The sequence below is a fragment of the Schistocerca cancellata genome, chromosome 1 (genome assembly GCF_023864275.1).
Source record: "Schistocerca cancellata isolate TAMUIC-IGC-003103 chromosome 1, iqSchCanc2.1, whole genome shotgun sequence".
Taxonomy (NCBI): domain Eukaryota; kingdom Metazoa; phylum Arthropoda; class Insecta; order Orthoptera; family Acrididae; genus Schistocerca; species Schistocerca cancellata.
In genome coordinates this window covers 535504726-535528344 of record NC_064626.1, presented here as the reverse complement: position 1 = coordinate 535528344, position 23619 = coordinate 535504726, and the positions used below count along the sequence as shown (strand labels likewise).

Here is a 23619-nt window from a genome sequence, read left to right as displayed (position 1 = left end):
CTCAGAGGATGCGTCTTTCAGGTCAGAGGCCAGGTGCCACACTTCAGCCAAGGGACACACATTTTTCCATAAGATAAGTTCAACAGCCATAAAGTTTTTTTATAAAATGCATTTTAACCAATAGCTGTTTATTTGTCCTGTTATATACCGGTTTCAGTTATTAACCATCGTCCAGGATGTAGGGAAAACAGACTTAACTTGATAATTTCGATATTGTTCAGCTTCAGAGGAATTTGGAATGATTTAAACTAAACTGTTGTACCCTACATCCTGGATAGTGGCTAATAACTGGAACCGGTAGATGACGAATAGGACAAATAAACAGCTGATGGTTAAAATACATTTTATAGAATGGCACACACGGTCTGTGTGCCTAGAGTTCGCCTGCTCTCTTTCAGTTCCCGATCTCGCAGAAGCTTGCTCTCTCTCTGTGCCCTCCCTCCTCACCTTATGAAAGAGAAGATGAAGAAACACAAGTCCCAGGACAAGCCCCCCCCCCCCCAATTCCAATGACCCAAGAGGTACCATCTCACCCCTCGCCTCGCCACCCCCCCCCCCATAAACTTGATCTGACCTCTTATTTATGGGTGTCACACCATCCTCATTGGTGACAAATGGTGACTCAATGTCATGACTGGCTCCAGTCCTTTTGCTTCCAATCTGGATTACCGTTTCTATCCTTATTCAGTAGAACTATAATGGATACTGCCGTCACCTCCCAGAGTGCAATCCCTTATTGCCCTCTACACAGCAGCTCCAGGAATCTCACTGTTTTAATCCTCAGTCACACACCCTTTGTGGGTTCTGTACTTTCTGTCGGAAACGGGTTGGCCCTCTGAGGGCTTCCAGTGGTGTCCACACTTTGGTCCATATGGATATTGTTATTACATGGATCCCATTTCATACCACACTGGAAGCAGTTGCTGTCCAGGTCCGCTTGGACTCTGCAATTACAGTTTGCAATCTTTATCTCCTTCCTGACAGCTCACATAATTCTGCTGCCCTAACTGGCTTCTTGAGCAGCTCCCCTTTCTCTTCCTCTTCCTTGGGGATTTGAATGCCCATCACCCTTTGTGAGGCAGTGCTTTTTCATCTAGTCATGGGCTCCTCTCTGATCATTTTCTTGGGGACCATGACCTGTGTCTTTGTAATAATGGTTCCCCTACTCGTTGTAGTGTTGCATATGGCACTTTCTCTGCCATTGATCTGTCACTCTCATCTCCTTCTCTTCTTCCTTCCTTACACTGGTTACAACACGATGACCTCTGTGACAAAGATCACTTCCCGTTGATTCTCTCGTACCCTTCCCGCCTCCTGATGACCAGGTTACCCCACTGGGCTTTCCATCGTGCTGACTGGCCTCTATATACCTCCCAGGCAGTTTCTCCGCAACCTTTACTGAGTTCTATTGACGAAGTCGCCTGTGATCTCAAATGGTTCAAATGGCTCTGAGCACTATGGGTCTTAACTTCTGAGGTCATCAGGGCCATATAACTTAGAACTATTTAACCTAAGGACATCACACACATCCATGCCCGAGGCAGGATTCGAAACTGCGACCGTAGTGGTCGCGCGGTTGCAGACTGTAGCGCCTAGAACCGCTCGGCCACTCCGGCCGGCGCCTGTGGTCTGTCCAGTAAGATAATACAAACTGCTGGCGTTGCCATTCCTGACTTGAAAGGCCTCGTTCACCGTCGGCCAGCTCCATGGTGGATCATGGCCATTGCTACCGCTATCCATGATCGTAATCGCACCTTGCAACGTCTTAAGCGACACTCATCCTCTGCTGGTCTTATTACTTTTAAATCGTCATGCCAAAGCCCGTTACTTTTTCAGACAGAGAAAATGGGTGTATTTGGAACGCTTTGTCTCCTTTCTAGACTCTTCTGTCTCTTCATCATGAGTGTGGGCTACTTTCCACACCCTACAAGGGGTTCTGTGCCAGTCTTCCACTTCAGGCCTTGCCCTTCCGGGTGGCCTTTGTACAGATCCATCAGTGCTCATGGAACACCTCATGACCCATTTTGTGATGGCTCAGCATCAGCCTCCTATCAAGCTGCCTTCCTTCTCAAGAAACAGTGGTCTGAAGCTTCCCACTTATATTTTATTCCTTGTCAGGTGGGATCCTTCAATGAACCTTTTAATGAATGGAAGCTTCTTCTGGCCCTCTCTTGTTCCCACAGTTCAGCTCCTAGCTTGATTTCATACATAACTAATTGCTTCAACACCTCAATTTTCCGTAACAGGTGTTTAACTGTATTTGGCTCCAAGGTATTTTCCCCTCTCAATGCCACTATGGTCGCAGGTTCGAATCCTGCCTCGGGCGTGGATGTGTGTGATGTTCTTAGGTTAGTTAGGTTTAAGTAGTTCTGAGTTCTATGGGACTGATGACTTCAGAAGTTAAGTCCCATAGTGCTCAGAGCCCTTTGAACCATTTGAACCCCTCTCAATGAAGATATAGTATGAAGAGAAAATATTGTGGTTCCTGTCCTTAAGCCTGGCAAGTTTCCAGCGACCCTTGATAGTTACCAGTCAGTGAGCCTGACTGATGTCTCCTGTCAGTTAGTAGAACAAATGGTGGCTTGTCAGCTCAATCGGGTCTTTGCCTCTCGAGATCTTTTATCTCCTTACCAGTGCAGCTTTATGGAGGGGCGCTCTCTAATCCGTCACCTGCTTTGTCTGAAAACCGCTGTTTGACAGGCCTGTTCTCAGTGTTGCTAACTTATCACAGTCCTCTTCAATCTTCATATGGAAAACGACAAAGCTTGGCGCCATCACATCCTCCTTACGCTGCATGAGTGGGGCATTTGGGGCCCCCTTCCAGTTTTTATTTCACCTTTCCTGTCCCACCAGTCATTAGGAGTCTGGGTTGGTATTGTTCTCAGCTCTACGCAGACCCAGAATAATGGCATTCCATAGGGCTCCACATTAAGAGTTCTCCTTTTTCTCATAGCTATTGATGGTCTTGTGCCCTCTGTTGGACCATTGGTATGTGGAAGTTTCATGCATTTGGGTTGCCTCCCTCTCGGTGGCCTCTGCAGAAGAGTGGCTCCAGGATGCCATCCGGTGCGCTTCCACTGTTTTCAATTCTCTCCCTTAAGTCGAGGGTGGTACATTTCTGTCAACATAATATGGCCCATCCTGATTTGCAGCTCTACCTCAAAGCCCACCGCCTGACTGTGGTCCCCCAGTTCCGTTTCTTAGGTCTGCTTGCTGACAAGAAGATTACTTGATTGCCCATATTCATCATCTGAAGAATGGCTGCTTTCGTAAACTCACTGTTATTCACTTCCTTGCCCATAGCTCTTGGGGTGCAGATTGTTTGATCATTCTCCGCCTACAATGGGCAGTAGTTCTGCCTCAACTGGACAATGGTTGTCAAGTTTGTGGATCAGTTGCCCCTTCCACGCCGCTCCTCTTACACCTGGTTCACCATTGTGGTTTCTGTTTAGCAACCAGTGCGTCCCACAGTAGCCCTGGTGAAGGTCTTCTGGTTGACACTGGGAATACTCCCCGCTCAATTCTGTAGTCTCATCTCTGGTTTCCTATGGCATCACTATCTGCTTTTTCGCTCCTCCTCCCTTCTATTCTATTCTTTTCATTGCTCTGCACCGTCACACACCCACTGCCTCGACTGGGTTTACTGGTTCGGCTGCATCTTGCTTCTCTCAGCCTTGACTTCCATCTCCCCTCCTCGTCCTCTTCCTCACATTCTCTCCTGATCACCCTCCCCCCAATCCCTTGGTTAGTTCCTCAGCTTCAGATTCCTATGGATTTCTGAGGTTTGAAAGCCTTCATTGCTCCAGTGGCGTTCCATTATTTGCTCTGAAGCCTCTTACAGGAGTTTCAGGATACCGTTGTTCCCTACACTTTTGGCTCTAAATCCACCAATTATGTGCAACACGCCTTCATGTGTTCTGTTAGCAAGGAACACCATCTCTCGTCACCGCGTGTGGTGGTGTTTATTGCGGAATTGATGACAATCTATAGAACCATCTGCTTCATTAAACAGTCCTCACTCAGCCAAGTTCTGCTATGTACATACTCAATGAGTAGCCTCATTGTTTTTGCCGCCACTTCTTGGTTTCTGCCATCCATGGTCTTCTCGTTGATCTTGCTGATGCTGCTTGTTTGGTTGATTTCCTTTGGATTCCTGGACACGTAGGTACTGATTGTCTGGCTGAGGGGGCGGCCACCTACCTCCCATTGTCTGTGACCCCTCTGGGGTGGGTTTGTGGCTTTGTATCAAATCCCTTTTTACTCAATAGTGGGCCAGATCTTGGGAGGCTACCTCACTGTCCAATAAATTTAGCGCCATCAAGGAGACCCACCACAAGGCTTCTTCCCTCTACCTCTCCCAGCTGGAATCTACCATCCTCTGCTTTCTTTGTATTGACCATACTAGGCTGACCCATGGGTTTTTATGCAATGAGTCACCGACAGGCCTCTCCTTGTGGTGACCCATATTTTGCTGGACTTCCCCCACGTTTTCGCCCTTCACCCTAAACATGTCCTCCCACCGTCCTTGTCTCGGTTGTTAGCAGACGATTATCACATGGTTACATCCGTCCTCAGTTTTCTTCCAAAAAGTGGTTTCTCGGCTCAGGTATCAGTCGAATTTTCCTCTGGAATTTAACTAGGGTAGGCTTCATTATGGAGATCTTGACCTTGCCTCCACACCGGCTCTCCCCGCCTTTTCCCTACATTTTGTTATGTCCATTGTCCTGTTTTATTTCCCCTTTTCTTGGGTCTTCTTCCCCTGGAGCTGTCCGCATTGCATGGTCATAATGGTCTGGTATGGTATGGTTGTCGGGACAAGTCGGTGGCGGTGCTCTTCCGGTTTCCATCCACCCCCCTCCTAATTTTTCCTTTTCTTTCTGCCCTGACATCCCTCTTCCCTATTTATTTGCACGTTATCCCTTTACCTTGACTGAACTGTGCTCTTTGTGTTGTTCCCCCCTTGATTACTGCCATCTTAGACCATGGAACCGATGACCTCACTGTCTGATTTCCCTTGCCCCCAAAAAAATCAGCCAACCACCAACCATAACATTGAACAATACACTATACCTAGGAAGTGACTGTTACCGTTATGCTAAGCAAAAGACAGTTTTGCAGCACCTTTTGAAGCGGTACTGTGAGTACGCTTTATGAATAATGCAGCTAATGGGCATGTGGAAGGCAACTAGCTTTATATTCCGATTACTTTTCAATGTGTCACACTTCGTCGTCCTCTCTGTACCTTTCCAGTATGCATGAGGGCATTATGTGTGAATGTCCTCTGCTTAGAAAGGTGAAGGGCTGTTTAAAAGGATTGTCAGTAGATGCGACAGGCTTCTCGAAAGAGAAACTAGGGAAGCTAAACACAGGGACTCCTTGAGGCATTTCAGAAAGGTCGGTTCTGAGGGCGAAGGTTGGCCTTCAGCCAATAGGAACATGGCAGTTCGAACGACTGCCGAGGTGGCCGGTCCGTAGCGACGCGGATAATCTGGTAGCCGGGACGTACTTAGGAGCGGACGCAGTGCTGGAGACGCTCCGTCTGGAAGGTGGTAACACGTGAAATGCAGTACACCACAGCAGATACAGTTCGCGAACCAACTTTCCCTCTTTGGCTCGTCTCACGATCGTACTTGAAAATTATGTGCTCGAACTTCTCTGTGGGTAACTTCCCAGCGGACGAGCTCTTGCCTTTATGTAGTAGCGGTATTTTGCATAGTGCTTCGCGGTGTGCTTCATCGTGGCGACTCATGGAAGAGTTGTGCACTGGTGTGCGATACTGAATTCCGTTCATCTCCTCATAGTGTGACCATTGATAGGCTGATAATACGAGACCAATTAGCCATTTTAATACTTGCCAGCACCGTTGTTGGTACGGACCAGTGATTCCAAATTATGTTCAATTATAACATCTAAATTTGTAATAAAATTTCAGTCACCTAAAAAAAGAAGAAAAAAACGAGTTGGAATTTTCAGACGATTACCTCTCGTCTCCCAGAGCTCAAATCCATAATCGTAATAGTAAGAAGCTCCGTATTACCTTACTAAATAATGTCAAATGAACTAGCATTCCCCCCGTTTTCTTGATAACACAGTAGGAATGTGGACGTAGGCCTGTAAAAATGCTAACGCTTACGTCCTCCGTTACTGAGTGCGTTGGTTTTGTGCATGTGTCTTGTTATCCGTTGCGTGCACTAGTGTTTTATCAATAATTGAAAATCATGGTTATACTCACACGAAATATTATCACGCACATTCAACAACAGCATCCAGTAGGGGAGATAGGAATATTGTGTCATACTAGTATATGAGCACCAAATAATCAAGCAGGCAAGCAGCGCATACCAGCAACGCAAACAAGAAAGTTGGTTACCGCGCACTTTGTGTGTGTGCGTGCTTTTTTCCTGAATGCCATAGGCCTACGTAATTCCAAAGTGATTTAACCACTTCTGATTGTGTCCAATTTTGACATGTGGAATAAATTAGCCGCAGTAGTGGAATACGTACGTCCCATTCTAGGACTGCAAGAAACGGATTCCGTAAAAACTAAAACTATCGATAAAGGTACGAACACTTGATTTTGCGTAACTGATCATTCACAATCTAAAATTAATGACAACAATAAATTATTGTATTTGTATGCAGTGACACTGATGCCCGACTGTCTGTTAAAGAACATAAACCAAGAATGCTAATCGTCATCGCTGTTTTATTCGTGAATTGTTATAGAAAAATATAGATGAAAAATTAAAAATGATGCGATTGGACACTAATTTAGGGTGACGCATATGAGATAATTTATTTCACCCACCAAACAAGGGATGTCTGGGATCCGTTTTCTATGTTTCTTCTTCTCCGTTTCTGCAGCTGCTTTCCTGCGAATACTTAGTGGTGCTATATCCATAATTTGGTGCATTTTACTGACAGCAGTTGATCGTAGACAGTCGGTCACAGTGGGACAAGAGTCGTTCAAACCTGTATCAACTTTTGCGAGAATGGTTCAGAATACTCCACTGTGGAGAAACATAGCGCCAGGGCAGATGTTAAAAAAAACTTTTGGCTGTGCGCCCCAGGTGGTTCCTGTAAGCAGACGGATGGTGTTGTGTGCAGACACTTCGAGCTTTACTTCTTCGCAGTGAACTTAGAACTGAAGGGAGCAGTCCATCCTTACTCCAAGGTATTTGGGAGTATCGCAGTGGAATAGCTGTTCTCCTCTCTAAGTAAAGTTCAGTTTTATTTTAGTATTTCTGTTTCATATAGGGTAAACACAAATTTGTGTCTTTCTAGGATTTGGCCTTAGCTGGTTAACATTATAGTACCTAGCCACCTTTTTGAGAGCTCTTGTTAAAGGTTCTCCACCTCCTCAAAGGTTTTACCTTGAGTAGCAATTGCTGTTTCGTAAGCACAAATAAATCCTCTAGTTAGTTGGTTGTTCGTGTGAAAGTTATACAACAGCGTGGATAGCACGATTCCCTGAGGGAAACTATTTTTCTGAATCCTCCATCGACTTTTTTTTATTTTGTAGTATGGCGAAGTGAGTTCACCGAAAACAACACCTGTGACTTGACTTCTTTCTTAACCATTCTCAATGTGTTGGACTAAATTAAGGATCTGTTCACAACAAGACATTCCTTGATGGAAGCCTGACTGCTCTCGTGAGCCTTTTGTCGATGTATTCTGATATTCGATTTAGAATCAACCTTTCCAATCAACCTTTCCAGTAATTTGCACAAATGACAAAGAAGTGAAACTGGACGAAAGTTTTTGGTTCTGTTGTCTCTTCCCAGGCTTTAGAAATTCTGCTACTTTGTCTTTGAAACAAATCTTGAGACTTTGCAATTTTGAAATACAGTGTTCATATGATTTAATATCCACTGTTCTGTAGCAGGTCCAAACAATGTAATTATTTCTGCCCGTAGTATGTCTAAGCCTGCAGCTGTATGGTTCTCATAGACTTGAATACCGTTTTCAGTACGTTTAGGTTGAAAGTAGTAGCGGGGCAGTCTTTCTCATCAGCACGTCTCGCGTGATTGGAGTTTATAGATCTTCCCTTTGGCTTACAGTTCAGAACTGACTGATGGACAGTTTTAGCAACAGTTATCTTCGAGAGATTAGGAGCAGCAGTTGTTGGGTTACTTTGAGGGTATTCTAGAATATCCATACTTTTCGATTGTTCTCTTTCATATGTAGGTTTGGTACTAGGTCACATCGTTTTTTACTTCTGGAAGCTAATTCAAGATAAGGGAGATCTTCAGTTGTTTGGATTCTTTCCTCTGAGAAGGGATCATTCTCTCCAAGAGAGCCTTGAAATCTTGAAGTCCTGGTATGTGGTTCGTTCTTCATCCTCTTGGGATATACTTGTGAGCCAACTTGAACTTATTTGATATAATCGTCATACATCTCCGGATATGGACCGAGTTTTAGGACTTACTTGCTTGCTGTGCAAGATGTTTACTGAGTTATATCCACGACGCCATCTGGCACTGCTGAAGGATGGTGACATCTTCAGGTCACTGATTAACACCAGCCTCATTTGTTAATCCAGTCTTCCACTTCTTCTCCAGTTTTATATGTTTCCCTTTAGCCCCGTGATGTACTGTGGCAGATAAAGTCACCAACTGACTGTGAGTGTAAGTTAGGCAGTTCAAGTGGCTCCATGAAGCCGAAGTTAGGTGGTTTACCTACAGAGGTCACCGTGCATGACTGGATCTCAACCGCCAGGAGCTCTATGTCGTAAAGTGATGTTGGGCCTACTGAAATGATGTTTGGACCACGTTTTACTGTACACTGCTCTACCATTCTTTGTATTTCATCTTTCACTGATGAGATTCATTACATTAATTTTGTATGAGTTTAAACGTTCGTAAAATAATCATAATCAATTCGAACTCCACAGCTGATTGACGTCAACGTGTATGACTTACGAGAAACACAACAACTATATTGATACACATTCATTGTGCTACGGCGGGTATCGTTCGTTACATCATTATGATGCCGCGTTCTCACCGTATCTTGATTTAAGACGTCTAGGTGTCTCGTGTAACAGTAGAGGAAAAATCTGGAGATGACTGTCATATAAACATTCTGCCGACCGCTTGGCGGAAGTAGGGCGAACAGTAAGTGCACGAGACACAGCACCCCCATGTCTCTACCAGGCTTTCGACAAAATGTTTATACACTGACGACATAAACGAAAGATTTAGGCATGTTTCTACATCTGAAACATGATTTCTATTCCATTTTCGTGTTAGTAGCATAAGAATCGCTTTAGTATGTGACTATAAGGCTACAAATCATGTTTGCTTTAAGCATACGCTGTGATGGCCGTAGGCGTTTGTTACCTTAGAGAGTGGATGTAGCGAGATGGCGTTACTCAAGAACGTCTTTAAGGTGGAAAAGGTACTGTTATCAACACCTCACTGAGTTTGAATACGGTCGAGTAATAAAGCTACCAGAAGATGAATGTTCCTTTTGCAATATTGCAGAAAGACTTGCCAAAAATGAAGCCACTGCGACTGTCATAAGAATGTACATTCGCAATGAGACAGGACTCCAGATGTCGACACGGCACTACCAGGAACGAAGACAATCAAGTACGGCGTATGGGTCTGGCGCATCGTACTGCAATTTGAGGAGCATTTGGCACCACGCTGACACCACGAACTATTCGATTACTTCAAGGACAGCTCTGAACCACATGCCATATAAATTGTATTCCCCAGACCCCAGACCACTGCCATTTGTGACATCAATAGTGTCAAGCGAGAGCTAGTTAGAGGGCAGGGCGGACGTCTGTTGTGTATTCTTATGAAAGCTGGTTCTGCCTCGTTGGCTGTGATGGCCGTGTGTAGGTTAGGAGGAGGCCAGTTAAGGGCCTGCAACCAACCTGTCTTCGTGCTAGACTCACTGGACCTGCACCTGGGGTTATCGTCTGGGGTGAGATTTCGTAGGACAGCAGGAGCACTCTCGTGGTTATCCCACGCACCCTGGCAGCAAATTTGTACGTCAGGCTGCTGGTTCGATGTTATGTGCTGCCATTCACGAATGCCACTTCAGGGGGTGTATCCCAATAAGATAACGGTCGCCCACGTATCGCTGTTGCAACCCAGCAAGCTCTAAGAGCGTTGACATGTTTTCTTGGCCTGCTGGCTCAGTAGATCTGCCTCCAATCGAGCACATGGTGCATCATCGGACGACAGCTCCAGCGTCGTCCACAAACAGCATTAACCGTCCCTGTATTGACCTACCAAATGCAGCAGGCACAGAACTTCATGCCACAAAATGACATGCGGATCTGTACAACACAATACATGCACGTTTGCATGCTTGCATTCAGCATTCTGGCAGTTACACAGGTTATTAATGTACCAGCATTTCACATCAGCAGTGGCTTATCTCGTGCATACATTAACCTGTGATCTTTCAGTGTCAAACATTTAAATACGTTACTTAGACAAATGTATTCCCGAAATTTCATCACTCTGGATTAATTATTTTTTTGCTGTTGTGATTTTTTCCGTCAGTGCATGATCGTCATATGCAGTTTCTTCCTCTAATGTTACACAAGACAACTCGGCATCATGATGATGTTCTAACGAACGAAACTGGTCGTAACACAAAAAATGTGTATCATTGCGGCTGTGGTGGTTCGCATTAACTGTTAATATTGGTATCTAAGTTAAGGACGATGAGCTGCCAGAAATTTTTGATGAACGACGACAGGGGTGACTCACGAGTATCTGGTTGGGGCTGGCGGCGTGGTCGACGTCGTAGCGCACCAGCAGCTGTCCCTGCACGCCCTCCGCCCTCAGCGCCGCCTGCTCCTCCCTGCTGGGAGACCACCGCACCTCGGCTGTCGTGGGCGAAGGCCTCTCCGTGTGCGCCAGAGGGTTAGCTGCAGGAAGAATCATATGTAGTACGCGTTACGGCATACTATTAAATTGTTCTTTATTCGCTACTTCAATCATCGTTACTGTAAGAAACTGCAAGTAGGCACCATACAGTTACCCACCAAATGATTTACAGTAGGGTGGATTATTAAGACAAATACAACGTGTGTATTTAGATTATCGCACTATGTTGAAATGGAGGTCGAAGAATCCAAGTAATGAAAGCTACTGATCGATGAGATGCGTGAATGCACGAATGGGAGGATTTGCTACATACACTGACGGAAAAAAAAGATCGCAGCACCAAGTAGCAGTTGCGTGACATAAACGAAAGTTGCTGAGCGAGTTTCTGCATCTGAAAGATTGTGTCTATTCAAATTTTACGGCCGTCGCCTAAGAGTGGCACTAGTAGCCTCTCTATGAGGCTGCAAATCATTTTCAAGGGTGAGACTGGACGTAGTAAGTTGATGTCAGTCAAGAATACCTGCCGGCCGCTGTGGCCGAGCGGTTCTAGGCGCTTCAGTCTGGAACCGCGTGACCGCTACTGTCGCAGGTTCGAATCCTGCCTCGGGCGTGGATGTTGTGATATCCTTAGGTTAGTTAGGTTTAAGTAGTTCCATGTTTTAGGGGACTCATGACCTGAGATGTTAAGTCCCATAGTTCTCAGAGCCATTTGAACCATTTTGAACCAAGAATGCATTTAGGACGACAAAGACCCTTTATCAACACCGGACCGCGTTTCAACGTGATCGTGTAAATACGGCTACGAGGAGTTGGATGTTATTCCTGCGATATTGCAGAATGAGTTGTCAGGAATCCACACACTGACAGCGGTTGTCAAGAGAAATTCTGGTCGCACGAAGAGCGGACTACGGACGGCTACGTGGCACTATCGAGAGATGTATGGCTCTGGCGCATCGTACTGCATCTGTAGCACCAATTGAAGCAGCATTTGGCATCACAGCGACACAGTGAACTATTGCAAATCGATTAATTCAAAGTCAGCTCTAACGTGTACACCACAAACTACCAACATCTGCGACTTCAGTATTATCAAGCGAGAGCTTCTTGGATGGCAGAGTGGAGGTACGCTTTGTTTTCTGATGAAGACTGTTTCCGCCTCGGTGCCAGTGATGGCCGTGCTTTGGTTACCAGGAGGCCTTTTAGGACCTGCAACCAACTTGTCCGTGTGCTAGATACACTGGACCAGGTACACCTGGGGAAATGGCCTGGAGTGCGATTTCGAACGACAGTTGGACCACTCTCGTGGTTATCCGACACGCCCTGACTGCAGAGTTTTACGTCAGTTCGCTGATTCGATCTGTTGTGCTGCCATTTATGAAAAGCTATCCAGGGGTGTTTTTCAGTAGGATAAAGAGCGCCCACATTCAACTGTGTTAAGCCAACATTCCCTGTAGAATGTTGACATGTTGCCTTGGCCTGTTCAAGGACATCTTCGGACGACAACTCCAGCATCATGCACAAACAGTATTAAAAATCCCTGTATTGACCGATCGAGTGCAACAGCCATGAAACTCCATCCAGCATACGTATAACACAATGTCTGCATGTTTGCATCCTTGCATTCCACATTCTGGTCGCCACACCGGTTGTCGACATACCAGCATTTCACATTTGCAATGACTTATCTCGCGGTTTCATTAACCTCTGAACCTGCAATGTTAATCATATAAATATGTTACTAGACACATGTATTCCCTAAATTTCATTACTCTATATTGATTACTTTTTGGTGTTGCGATTTTTTTCCGTTCAAAAATGACTCTGAGCACTATAGGACTAACTTCTGAGGTCATCAGTCCCTTAGAACTTTGAACTTAGAACTACTTAAACATAACTAACCTAAGGACATCACACACATCCATGTCCGAGGCAGGATTAGAACCTGCGACCGTAGCGGTCACGCGGTTCCAGACTGAAGCGCCTAGAACCGATGGGCCACAACGCCCGGATTTCTTTTCAGTCAGTGTAGTAGTAGTAGTGCCGAGTTTCTGAGCTATGGGGTGAGGAACGGAGAGGGGTGGAAACTTATTACTGACCACATACGATAGGCAATCGTTATAGATATCGGCGGTGATTCCTAGCGCATTTCTTATTACGTATTTTGGCCATAGCCACCATCAGATCAAAATAAAACTGTTTCATGGAAGAGGTAAGTGTTCAGCGAAAGACGCACAGTTTCTTACAAATAAACCTCATTGCCATAGAAAAACTAAATTTAGTAATCATCAGACTTATTAATGTTACCACTTTATAATAGATACTTACTGAGCCAGTACTGTTTATATGAATTTCTGACATATTTGGCCTTCCGGTAGGAAACGCTCATATAGAACATTCTCTACGGCAACATTTTTGTTAATTTAGGTCACTGAGTGGTACACTAGGAAAAAAACATCGTGAACTGAAGTTACAACTACACTGGAACCTTTTAGACTTCAGGACCATCTGGCATTTTTATTTGCAAAGCCAAGTGGTTTTAAGATTCAGGCCAGCGGGACCTCGGTATGTTTGCTAATACTCATCATATCTATAAGTGCAAACACTTCGCTGCCTCTACAGAAGTAAATAACCTTGATCAGGCGACAGAAATGCAGTATACCGTCTGCTGTCTGGTGTCGTTCTGGGTCCGTGATGTAATAAGGAATTTTTATAAGGAAGTAGATATGAACCGGGAATTACTATAGAGACGATTCTGGCGACAAACGGTGAAGTCCACTGCCATAAACGACTTTCACAAAGAGCAAACTGTAATGGCCCTGATCCGGCGAACCACAACATCGCAAATGGCGAAGTTCGTTAGCTGTTCGAGTGCTACTATCGTGAGAATCTGTGGAAAGTGGCTGTAGCACGGTAAAATCGGGAGTAGGCAACAAGTTGTTAGAAGTCCAAGCGTCATTACGAACCTTTGGAAGTCGGAGAATCGCCCAGTATGCAAAGCAGGATACGCAGCGATCTACGGCAGATGTGGTCACAGAGTACTATGCTGGGGCAGGCACAAGTGCTTCCGAATACACTTCAGCGCACATTGTTAGAGATGACCCTTCGCAGTAACGACCCCTAGGTGTTCTCTCGTTGACCCAACGACGATGCCCATTAACACTGCAATGGTCACGGTATCATCGATATTGTACAGTCGATCAATAGAAACGGGTCGCCTGGTCGGATGAACCACGTTTCTTGTTACATCAGGTCGATAGTGATGTCAGGGTGCTCGAATCGTGCACCGCGGCACGGACGCAGACTGGTGGGGCCAGTGTTACGCTATGGGGCCGTTGACCCGAATTTCCATGGGACATGTGATGGCAGTCGAAGGCACCAAGACAGGAGTGGACTACATGAAGATTATCATGGATCCCCTGCATCATCTGTAGTGTCCTTCTCGTCTGTGATAGCATCTTCCCGCAGCATAACTGTTTGTGTCACAGGTCCAGATTCTGGTTACAGTGATTTGAGGGTCGTGACAGTGACCTCACGTTGGTGTCTTGGCCACCAAATTCACCTTATCCGAATTCGCATCTGAGACGCTATCGTGTGCCAGCTGCGCCGTACATATCACCGGCCCACAATTTCCGAGAAATGCCTGTCATGTACGCAGACATCTAGTACCACATACCTGCGGAAATCTACAAAGGATACGTCGAATCCGTGCAATGCAGAATCGCTGCTGGTCCAACAAGCTATTAAGAACGTGATCATAATGTTTTGGCTCGCCAGTGTGCTATAGCTAAGCAACCAAGTTTTTATCAAACAATATAAATCACAGTACCTGTTGTCAGTGTGTACTTCTTTATACTATTCTACACAATACCAAAATACCACATAAAGTTCTAAATGTAAGTGGGGAATGGAGGTGTGAATCAGGTGATTTTACCTGAAAGTATATGTCATCTGCCTTCATCAGTGCATAGACACAAATTACAAATGAAACGGCAGAAGTTGATAGCAGTGGTGTACTCACTAGAGTTCTTCTCTTCGTCTAAGACCTCGTTGCTCTGCTGCAGACTGGGGACTTCAAGGAGGGTGATGTCACTCGTCTCGTTGATGTGCACCTCCACAGATAAGTCGTTCACGATCTGTGTCAAAAGATGGAAGTAAAGCGCTGCGAACACACTGTCACTGGGTAAACAAAGTTCTATGAAAATATTCATGCACCTAACTTAAATTAAGTTCAATACGTTAGTGACAATAACTGGTAATGTTGAGTATAATCAGATCCTCGATTTTGATTCCACACATTTCAAGCAAATTTGTACAACAGGACTTCACAACGCATCTTTCATACTAAAAACATGTATGCAACACAATTTCGTCTTGCGCATGTTTTCAGGACAAAGTGGACGTCAAAGAACGGCAGTTTGGCAACACTGTAATCACCTGTGCGGCAGTAAAGCCTACTCCAGACAACTGTCACCCTAGCTGTTGAACAAATTATCAGTGGTATGATGGCGCTATTAAAACTTCAACTGTTAAGGTAGGGATTATGGCTTGATGCGGACGCTGCTCAGGCCTGAAGTCTCATACGGACTACAATTCAGAGATAACTTTAAATATTCCATGAAAGGGTTTATGCATCGAGCCAACGTCACATCACGTTCCACACTTCATTTCTTCTATTATCCCTTACAGTTGTTTACGAAGAAACTGGACAGCACATTCCCGGTTGAAAATTTGAAGTGCATAAATTAAAATGTCAGTCACAGTAATATCTATTAGCCACATGTTACTGAACACGTAAATGGTAAAACATTCATCCTAAATAAAGACAAACTCAGACGACATTATAAATCATAACAGCCATCCTTGCGATACACAAGTTTTTAACTTCATAACAGGTCGGAAAAAAGTATCTCCCACCTTGTACAGGACTGGCCTTAAAGGCTCAGGCATTAGTGTATGGCAATGACTTCTACTTTTAGAAATTGGAAATTTGTGGTAAGGTCTTATGGGACCAAACTGGTGAGGTCGTCAGTCCCTAAGCTTACGCACTAGTTAATCTAACTTAGAAGAACTTACGCTAAGGACAAGACATACACCCATGCCCAAGGGAGGACTCGAACCTCCGACGGTGGGAGCCGCGCGGACCGTGACAAGGCGCCTTGACCGTGTGGCTACCCCGCGCGACACTTCTATTTTTGGTATCACCGTTAGCTGGGAGACCTTGAGACACAGCTTCAGTCGTCTAACTGAAAATAGTTTTCCTTCCTTCGTAAGTATTATACCTAGGACTCCAAATTTGTCTCAAGTGAATCAGGTTAATATAGACGTCTGATTTTTTATATCTAAGAGAGTGGACAAATTCCAATGTTAGCATATAATTTGCTCTTGATTAGCACAAAGATCCTAAGCTCAATGTTCCAGTCATATGGTTCTGTCAGCACCACCAGGGTCACTTGCGTCCTTTCCATAAAACAGTTCTGGGATTTAACTCGGGCTGTAGCTTGCAGTATCATTTTACTGTGACGCACAGTGCTTCCAAAGTCTAAGCACTGGTGCAGTTTGGAGTTGAATGCAACAAAGATATACTCGGATAATGCACAACTCATTAACCCACGCGGCTTGTCTGTTCCGTGACAGAAAGAGAATGACAACTAACTACAGTTGTGTAGAGCAGACGTACCTGTCCGGGATTGAGGTTGATGCGCAGGTGGTAGGCGCCCAGCTCCCTCTGCAGCAGCTCCTCGTACGTCAGGTTGAAGGTCACCTTCTTCTGCGCCTCCACGTTCACCGACACGGACACCACATTTGAGTCCCTGGTGCTGAAACGCAGAAATGTTGCATCTGTAAACCAGTATTTTAAGCAACTGATCGTCGTCTAAGGGCTGATGGACATCCAGCCTAACACGATAAAAGATTAGAGCTCACTATCAACGTCCTTTGTAAAACTCTGAAAACACTAAGTGCATCGACTGCAAGAAAGCCAATTACTTGTATGTGGCAAATTTCTAACATAGACACTTCCAGTTTACTGTGACCGCCTTACTGCAGTTTTGCTGTCTAATCTTTAAGTGCTCCAACCGCTTCATCTCAGTTATTTGCTGGACATACTCCAGCCTCTGACTTCCCCCAAGAGCTTTTAACCACCACAAGTCCCTTCCCCGATATTCCCCACAAGTGCTATCACCGTTTCTTCTCCTTGTCAGTGTTTTCCATATGTTACTTCATCCACCAGTTCTGGAGAAAACAACCTTATTGCTTATCTTATTAGTCCCCCTAAGTTTCAGAATTGTTCTACAGCCAATGTTCAACATTTGTCTGCAGCACCACGTCTCAAACGATTCAACTCTCTTCTTCTTCTTTTTCCCAGTACATAATGCGCTAACATAAAATGATGTGCTCGAAACGTACATTCTCAGAAATTTCCTCCGCAGATTAAGGCCGATATTTGGTACATGTAAACTTCTCTAGGCCAGGAGTGACCTTATTGCCAGTGCTAATCTGCTTTTTTATGTTTATTCCTTGCTTCGCTCTTCATACATTGGTTTGCTTCCAAGGTAGCAGAATTCCTTAATTTCCGTTACTTCCTGGTCCCCAATTTTGATGTTAATTTCGTCGCTAATCTTATTTCTATTACTCTTCATTTGTTTCGCCTTTTTTTTATCTACAGTCAGTCATGAGACTGTTTATTCTGTTCAACACGTTCTGTAATTCTTCTTCATTTTGACTGAGGATAGTAATGCCATCAGTGAATTTTATCAATGACATCATTTCACCCTGAATTTTAATCCCATTTTTCAGTCTTTCTTGTGTTTCCGTCATTGCTTCTCCGATGTATAGGTTGAACAGTAAGAGCGAAAGACTATACTCCTGCCTTACACTCTTTCTAATCTGAGCACTTCATTCTCGGTCTTTTAGTCTTATTGTTCCTTCTTGCTTGTTGTACAAACTGTATATTACCTGCCTCTTTCCGTACTTTACTTCTATTTTTTTAAGAATTTCGGACATCGTGCACCATTTTAGATCATCTAGCGCTTTTTCGAGGTCCACCAACCCTATAACCCTTGAGTTTTTTAAGTCTTGCTTCCATTATCATTCCCAACGTCAGAACTGCCTGCCTGGTACCCTTACCTTTCCGAAACCTCATATCGCTGCAGACGCACCCCAAGCCCCCCCCCCCTCCCCCCTCCCCAAAATCACACACACACACACATACACACACTCCTGTATATCCTCTACATGGCCAATATGCGCAAAACCCCTATTCATCTCCTGTAGGCGCGTGACACCACTTTCCAATCCCTTATTCAGCGTTACTGAAAACCTAGTCCTCTCTCCAACTCCATTTTAACTAGTTTGCGTCCCAGTGCATCGATAGGTCGTAGAGACAAAACTTTCCAAAACCAAGCCAATAACTACAGCATGAGCCATTCGTAGCTTTTCTGATCAGCACTTCCATGTAACCACTCATGGCCCCTCTATTCCATCCACTGAAGCTCGAACAATGCCGCAGAAGTTTGAGTATGTTCTACAGAAGTACATATTGCTGCCCCGGAAATGAGCTGCTGTTTTAACCATTGGTAAGTATATCGGTAATATTATCCGAGCACCACACACTTTGAATTTGAGCGTTAAAGTCGGTAACAGCTGTTCGTTACTGCCTACATTCCTACGACAAATGCTCCGTATTTCCAAACTTACTAGGCTACGACTGCAACATTATTCGCTAACTCCGTGGTAGCAGTAACCACGCTGAGGCCCCTACCTGAGCTGCACGTGTGCTGCACCCTGCCCGGCCTGCACGGCCTGCTGGTACTCCTCTCGCGCCTCCTCCTTCCCCTTCACGTACGCCTCGTACGCCTTGCCGTCCATCTCTCTGCAACAACACAACAGACACCTTACAGTGCACACCCTGTCACTGGCGTTATTCGTGACGCCACACGTAAGAGAAGTTTCACTGACAGCAGGCTACTAGCGGATCTGCAACTCACATGACGAATCCCGATATGAAGGCAGTCTCCGGCAGGACGGCGTCGAAGCTGATTTCTCTGGACACGTTGGCGGTGTTGGCCACCCTGCTGGTCACCACAGTCTGGGCGTACCGGTTCCGCACGTGGCTCACCACATGGAGGCTGTACACGTCTGGTGGTGGATACTCCTGAAACAAGGCGTAAATCTAGTGTTATAAATAAGAAAAAAAAAGTTATGATTTAAAATATCACTGACTTTGGAGGCGACTCGCTGGCCATTTTGTGGGAACCAAATCAGAATTTTCAGTGAGTCTTCCTTTTCCTGACCTTGTCCCGTGTCTTCGCAGTAGGCTTATTGAAGGTGTCCATTATAATTGGCCATCATCCATTTATTTTATTCTTATGTAGCTTCCTCTCGCGAGCAGTCTTTGCTGTCACATCTGTGACACACTCATCCACTTCATCATTTCCACGGCTGCTTCATATATATGAGTCTCACCTTTGAGGTGTGTACTCCATCGGCCAACGTCTAGTGTGGGCGACGTCACCCCAACCTTGCAGGTTGTAAGGAAAACAAGGCGTTCTGCTTCAGTCTATTCCGTATGGGATATCCTGGGAGTGAGGGCGTGTTTTCCTCTTGTGTGATACGGTCCGTGTGGCTGGCTTGACGTATACTGAGAGGGAGTAAGCAATGCATGGAAGCCGTGCGGTTCTAGGCACTTCAGCCCGGAACCGCGTGACTGCTACGGTCGCAGGTTCGAATCCTGCCTCGGGCATGGATATGTATGATGTCCTTAGGTTAGTTAGGTTTAAGTAGTTCTAAGTTCTAGGGGACTGATGACCTCAGATGTTGAGTCCCATAGTGCTCAGAGCCATTTGAGCCATGCATGGAAGCAGCAACGGGCTTCTATTAACGAAGTGACTACATCAAACATACACAGCTCATCTCTACGCGCCTCTTCTGCAACACAAGGTAACGCGTTCCTTTATTTACAACGTGCCATACTATACTGGAACTCTGTGGTCGCTTAGGGTATGTTGTTGAATGAGTATGCGACAGAAAGCCGCGGTTACAATCAATGTGGCGCAGATCCCGTTCTGTTTATGTGCTGTTTGATTCCTGATACTGTGTAGCAACACCATATCTCATTCACCAAATGTTTTACTCTATGTATCGCTTTAAATACACGCTATAACGGTTTTAAGCGTTAATTACACCTGAGATTGGACATGGTGAGTTGTCGTTAGTCAAGAATAGCTTCAAGGCGACAAAGACGCCAACGTCAAAACCTCACTGAGTTTAAACGAGATCGTGCAGTAGGGCTACGACAAGCTGGATATTTCTTCAGTCATACTGCTGAAAGACTTGGCAGGAACGAGCCACTGTATGCGACTGCTGGCAACGGCAGTCACGAGAATGAACGGTCGAAGGAAGAGCGCATTCCGGACTGCCATGAGGCACTGCCCAGAGGGAAGACCACCATATCCGGCTTCTGGCCCTGGCGCGTCGTACTGCATCTGCAGCTGCAGTTTGAATAGCCATTTGCACCAAAATGACGGAACTAACTGTTAGAAATGAGTTACTTCACGGTTAACTCTAAGCCAGACGCCGTGTAGCGTGCATTCCACTCATCACAAACCACCGCCGTTTGCGACTTCAGTGGTGTCAAGCGAGAGCTCTTTGGAGTGGACGGTGGAGGTCTGTTGTCTTTTCTTACCGAAGCTTGTTCTGCCCCTGTGGCCGTGATGGCCGTGTGTTAGCTAGGAGTGGGTCAGTTATCGGCCTGCTACCAACCTGTCTTCGTGCTAGACGCGCTGTACCTACACCTGGGGCCGTGGTCTGGGTTCCGATTTCATATGATAGCAGGAGCACTGTCATGGTTCCCAATTACAAAGATTGCAAATCAGTACGTCAGTCTGACGATTCGGCGTATTGTGCTGCAATTTACGAACAGCGTTGCATGGGGTGTTTTCCAGCAGGATAACGATCCACATATACGGCTGTTTTTACCCGACATGTGTAAGTATGCTGGTTAGGTTTTCTTATTGGTAACGCCACGTAGCGCTCTGTACGAAAATCACTGGCTATGCTGTGTGCAGTCTGTGGCTAGTTTGCATTGTTGTTTGCCATTGTAGTGTTGGGCAGCTGGATGTTAACAGCGCGTAGCGTTGCGCAGTTGGAGGCGAGCCGCCAGCAGTGGTGGATGTGGGGAGAGAAATGGCGGAGTTTTGAAATTTGTAAGACTGGATGTCATGAACTGCTATGTATATTATGATTTTTCAACAATATTAAGGTAAATACATTGTTTGTTTTCTAACAAAATCTTTCATTTGCTAACTATGCCTATTAGTAGTTAGTGCCTTCAGTAGTTTGAATCTTTTATTTAGTTGGCAGTAGTGGCGCTCGCTGTATTGCAGTAGCTTGAGTAACGAAGAGTTTTGTGAGGTAAGTGATTTGTGAAAGGTATAGGTTAATGTTAGTCAGGGCAATTCTTTTGTAGGGATTTTTGAAAGTCAGATTGCGTTGCGCTAAAAATATTGTATGTCAGTATAAGCACAGTCATGTACAATTGTTCTAAGGGGACGTTTCATATGTCGACCCTTAGCCGAGGATACCTCATTGGAATCTCCTGATTTTTTCTTGTAGTTTGTGTAATTAGTGTAGATTTTGTTTATTGCTAGCGTGTAATTGTAGAGAGAATCTCCTTTGTAGTTGCAGTCTTTCATTGTTGTACAGTAAAACTGGTGTGGCACGCATGGAAATTTGCACCAAGTATTTCGCAACTACGCTTGTAATTAACTAGATATTATTTTCAGTGCTATGTTAATGTTTTCCCTTATTTTTGCTCTTCAAATTGTGTTTTTCTGTGTTGTCGTGTGAAATATTGTGACAATAATGGCGTGTGAAAAACGTAATACTAGGCTCCAAAGTAAACTGAGAAATGACAGTGAAGACAAAAGCAGTATGTTAGAGCCACCGTGTAATGAATTAACTAATGTTCAAAGTAGTAATTTGGTAACTGTGCATAGGGAAATGGAGCGGGCTGCAAATAATGGTGTAGGCAGTGAAACAATTAGTGAACAGGGAAGCATTATCGATCGATCGGTCGGCAACAGCTCGCCTCAGGCTTCCGAAATGACAGGACAAAATCTTGCAAATACTGTAGATTCAGGTTTTGCGTCCTGATCGTTTTTTCAAATAAATCAAGACACATTTTCTGCTTTTCAAAATGCGAATATTGCCGGTTCAAATGCACTGCCGAATAGCACTGAGGAACATGTTTCAGACATCAGTGCACTGTTATTACAGCTAATGCAACAAATGGGACAAATGCTACAAAAGTTAGACACAACGCTTGAACAAAATCAGAAACAAATGGGACAAAAGCTTCAAAAGTTAGACACGATGGAACAAAATCAGAGACAAACACAGCAAAAGCTTCAAAAGTTAGACACAATGGAACAAAATCTTCGGAAGTTAGACATCACGCTTGAACAAACACGTGAAGATTTAACTACTGAGTTACATAACATTGAATCGAAATGTCAAAAAGTCTGTAATGACGTAAAAACACAAATTTGTGAGCATTTTCAACCCATTTTTTCGTGGCATGAAAATGCATTACAGAATCACGAAGAAGCCATAAAAGAACTGAAACTATTGTTCATGAAAATCACGACACCTTGCAAGCTAAAATTGACTCAGTTGCATCTACCGATTTGGTTACGCAACTTGCAAACACTCAGGAAAACTTAAAAGACACAGTAGATACGATTTCAACACAAATGGACACTCTGAAACTTGGTTCAGAAAAAGACAGAGGAAATAATTTCACTATCGTATAAAGTAGCAGAACTTTCAGATCAGTTCACTAACTTATCTACAAAGGTAAATAATGATCTGAATGCCACAAGACCTGTAGCCTTCACGGACACTGAAGAGTATGAACAAATTAGAAAATTCAAACAAAATCAAAATCAAATTAATACGCAACACAAAAGAGAAATCCGGGAAGTACAAGATCAGTTGGCACAAGTAATACAAAAATTACATATTTCAGAGGACACTCGCGCTCCAACACGGGAAGAGGGACTTAGAAATACGGAAAAGCCACAAAATAATAACACAGGGCATTTCGGAAATTATGAAAGAAATTGGCAAGGTGCACCGAATTTTGAGATGGAACCGCCGACACGACGTAACAATGACCGATATGCTACTCGCCGACACGATGATTTTGACTATAAGCTGTTCATTACTACACGTAAATTCAAAACATTTAAGCATTCTGGCAACGACATTCATCCACAAGCGTGGCTCCATCAATTCTCTAATTGTTTTCCTCCCAACTGGTCATTAGAGCACAGATTAGAATTTATGTGTGGCTACTTAGAGAATGAACCAGCTGTAAGAATGCGATCGGTCATTCACGATTGTCACAGTGAAGGAGAATTTTATCATGCCTTCCTCTCAGCATATTGGTCTCAAGCTACACAAGACCGAGTAAAACATAGCATCATAATGATGAAACATTACGAACAATCTGAATTTTCTGGTCTTGTCAAATATTTTGAAGACATGTTGCACAAGAATCAGTACCTGTCAAACCCATACAACCCCTCAGAACTCATCCGCATTTGCTTAATCAAATTACCTGAACATTTACGACATATTATTTTGGCAGGACGTTGCAAAGACGACATTGAAGCTTTTCAGGGACTCTTACAAGAATTAGAAATTGACACTGACAATCGCGGAATGCAAAAACAGGAACACAACAATTAGAGGTCACATCCATCGC

The 23619-nt window shown here is 44.5% G+C and overlaps 1 protein-coding gene across 1 annotated transcript in view; it reads right to left on the bottom strand.

Moving 5' to 3' along the window:
• The window catches only part of LOC126179512 (inter-alpha-trypsin inhibitor heavy chain H4-like), a 123306-nt gene that overhangs the window by 78413 nt on the left and 21274 nt on the right, over window positions 1-23619 (bottom strand). Inside the window, exons 2-6 of the mRNA XM_049924613.1 lie at window positions 18839-19005; window positions 18613-18723; window positions 16531-16669; window positions 14872-14986; window positions 10734-10894 (exon numbers count right to left, since the gene is read on the bottom strand). Coding sequence (XP_049780570.1) covers window positions 10734-10894; window positions 14872-14986; window positions 16531-16669; window positions 18613-18723; window positions 18839-19005 — 693 coding nt within the window. The remainder of the gene's footprint in view (window positions 1-10733; window positions 10895-14871; window positions 14987-16530; window positions 16670-18612; window positions 18724-18838; window positions 19006-23619) is intronic.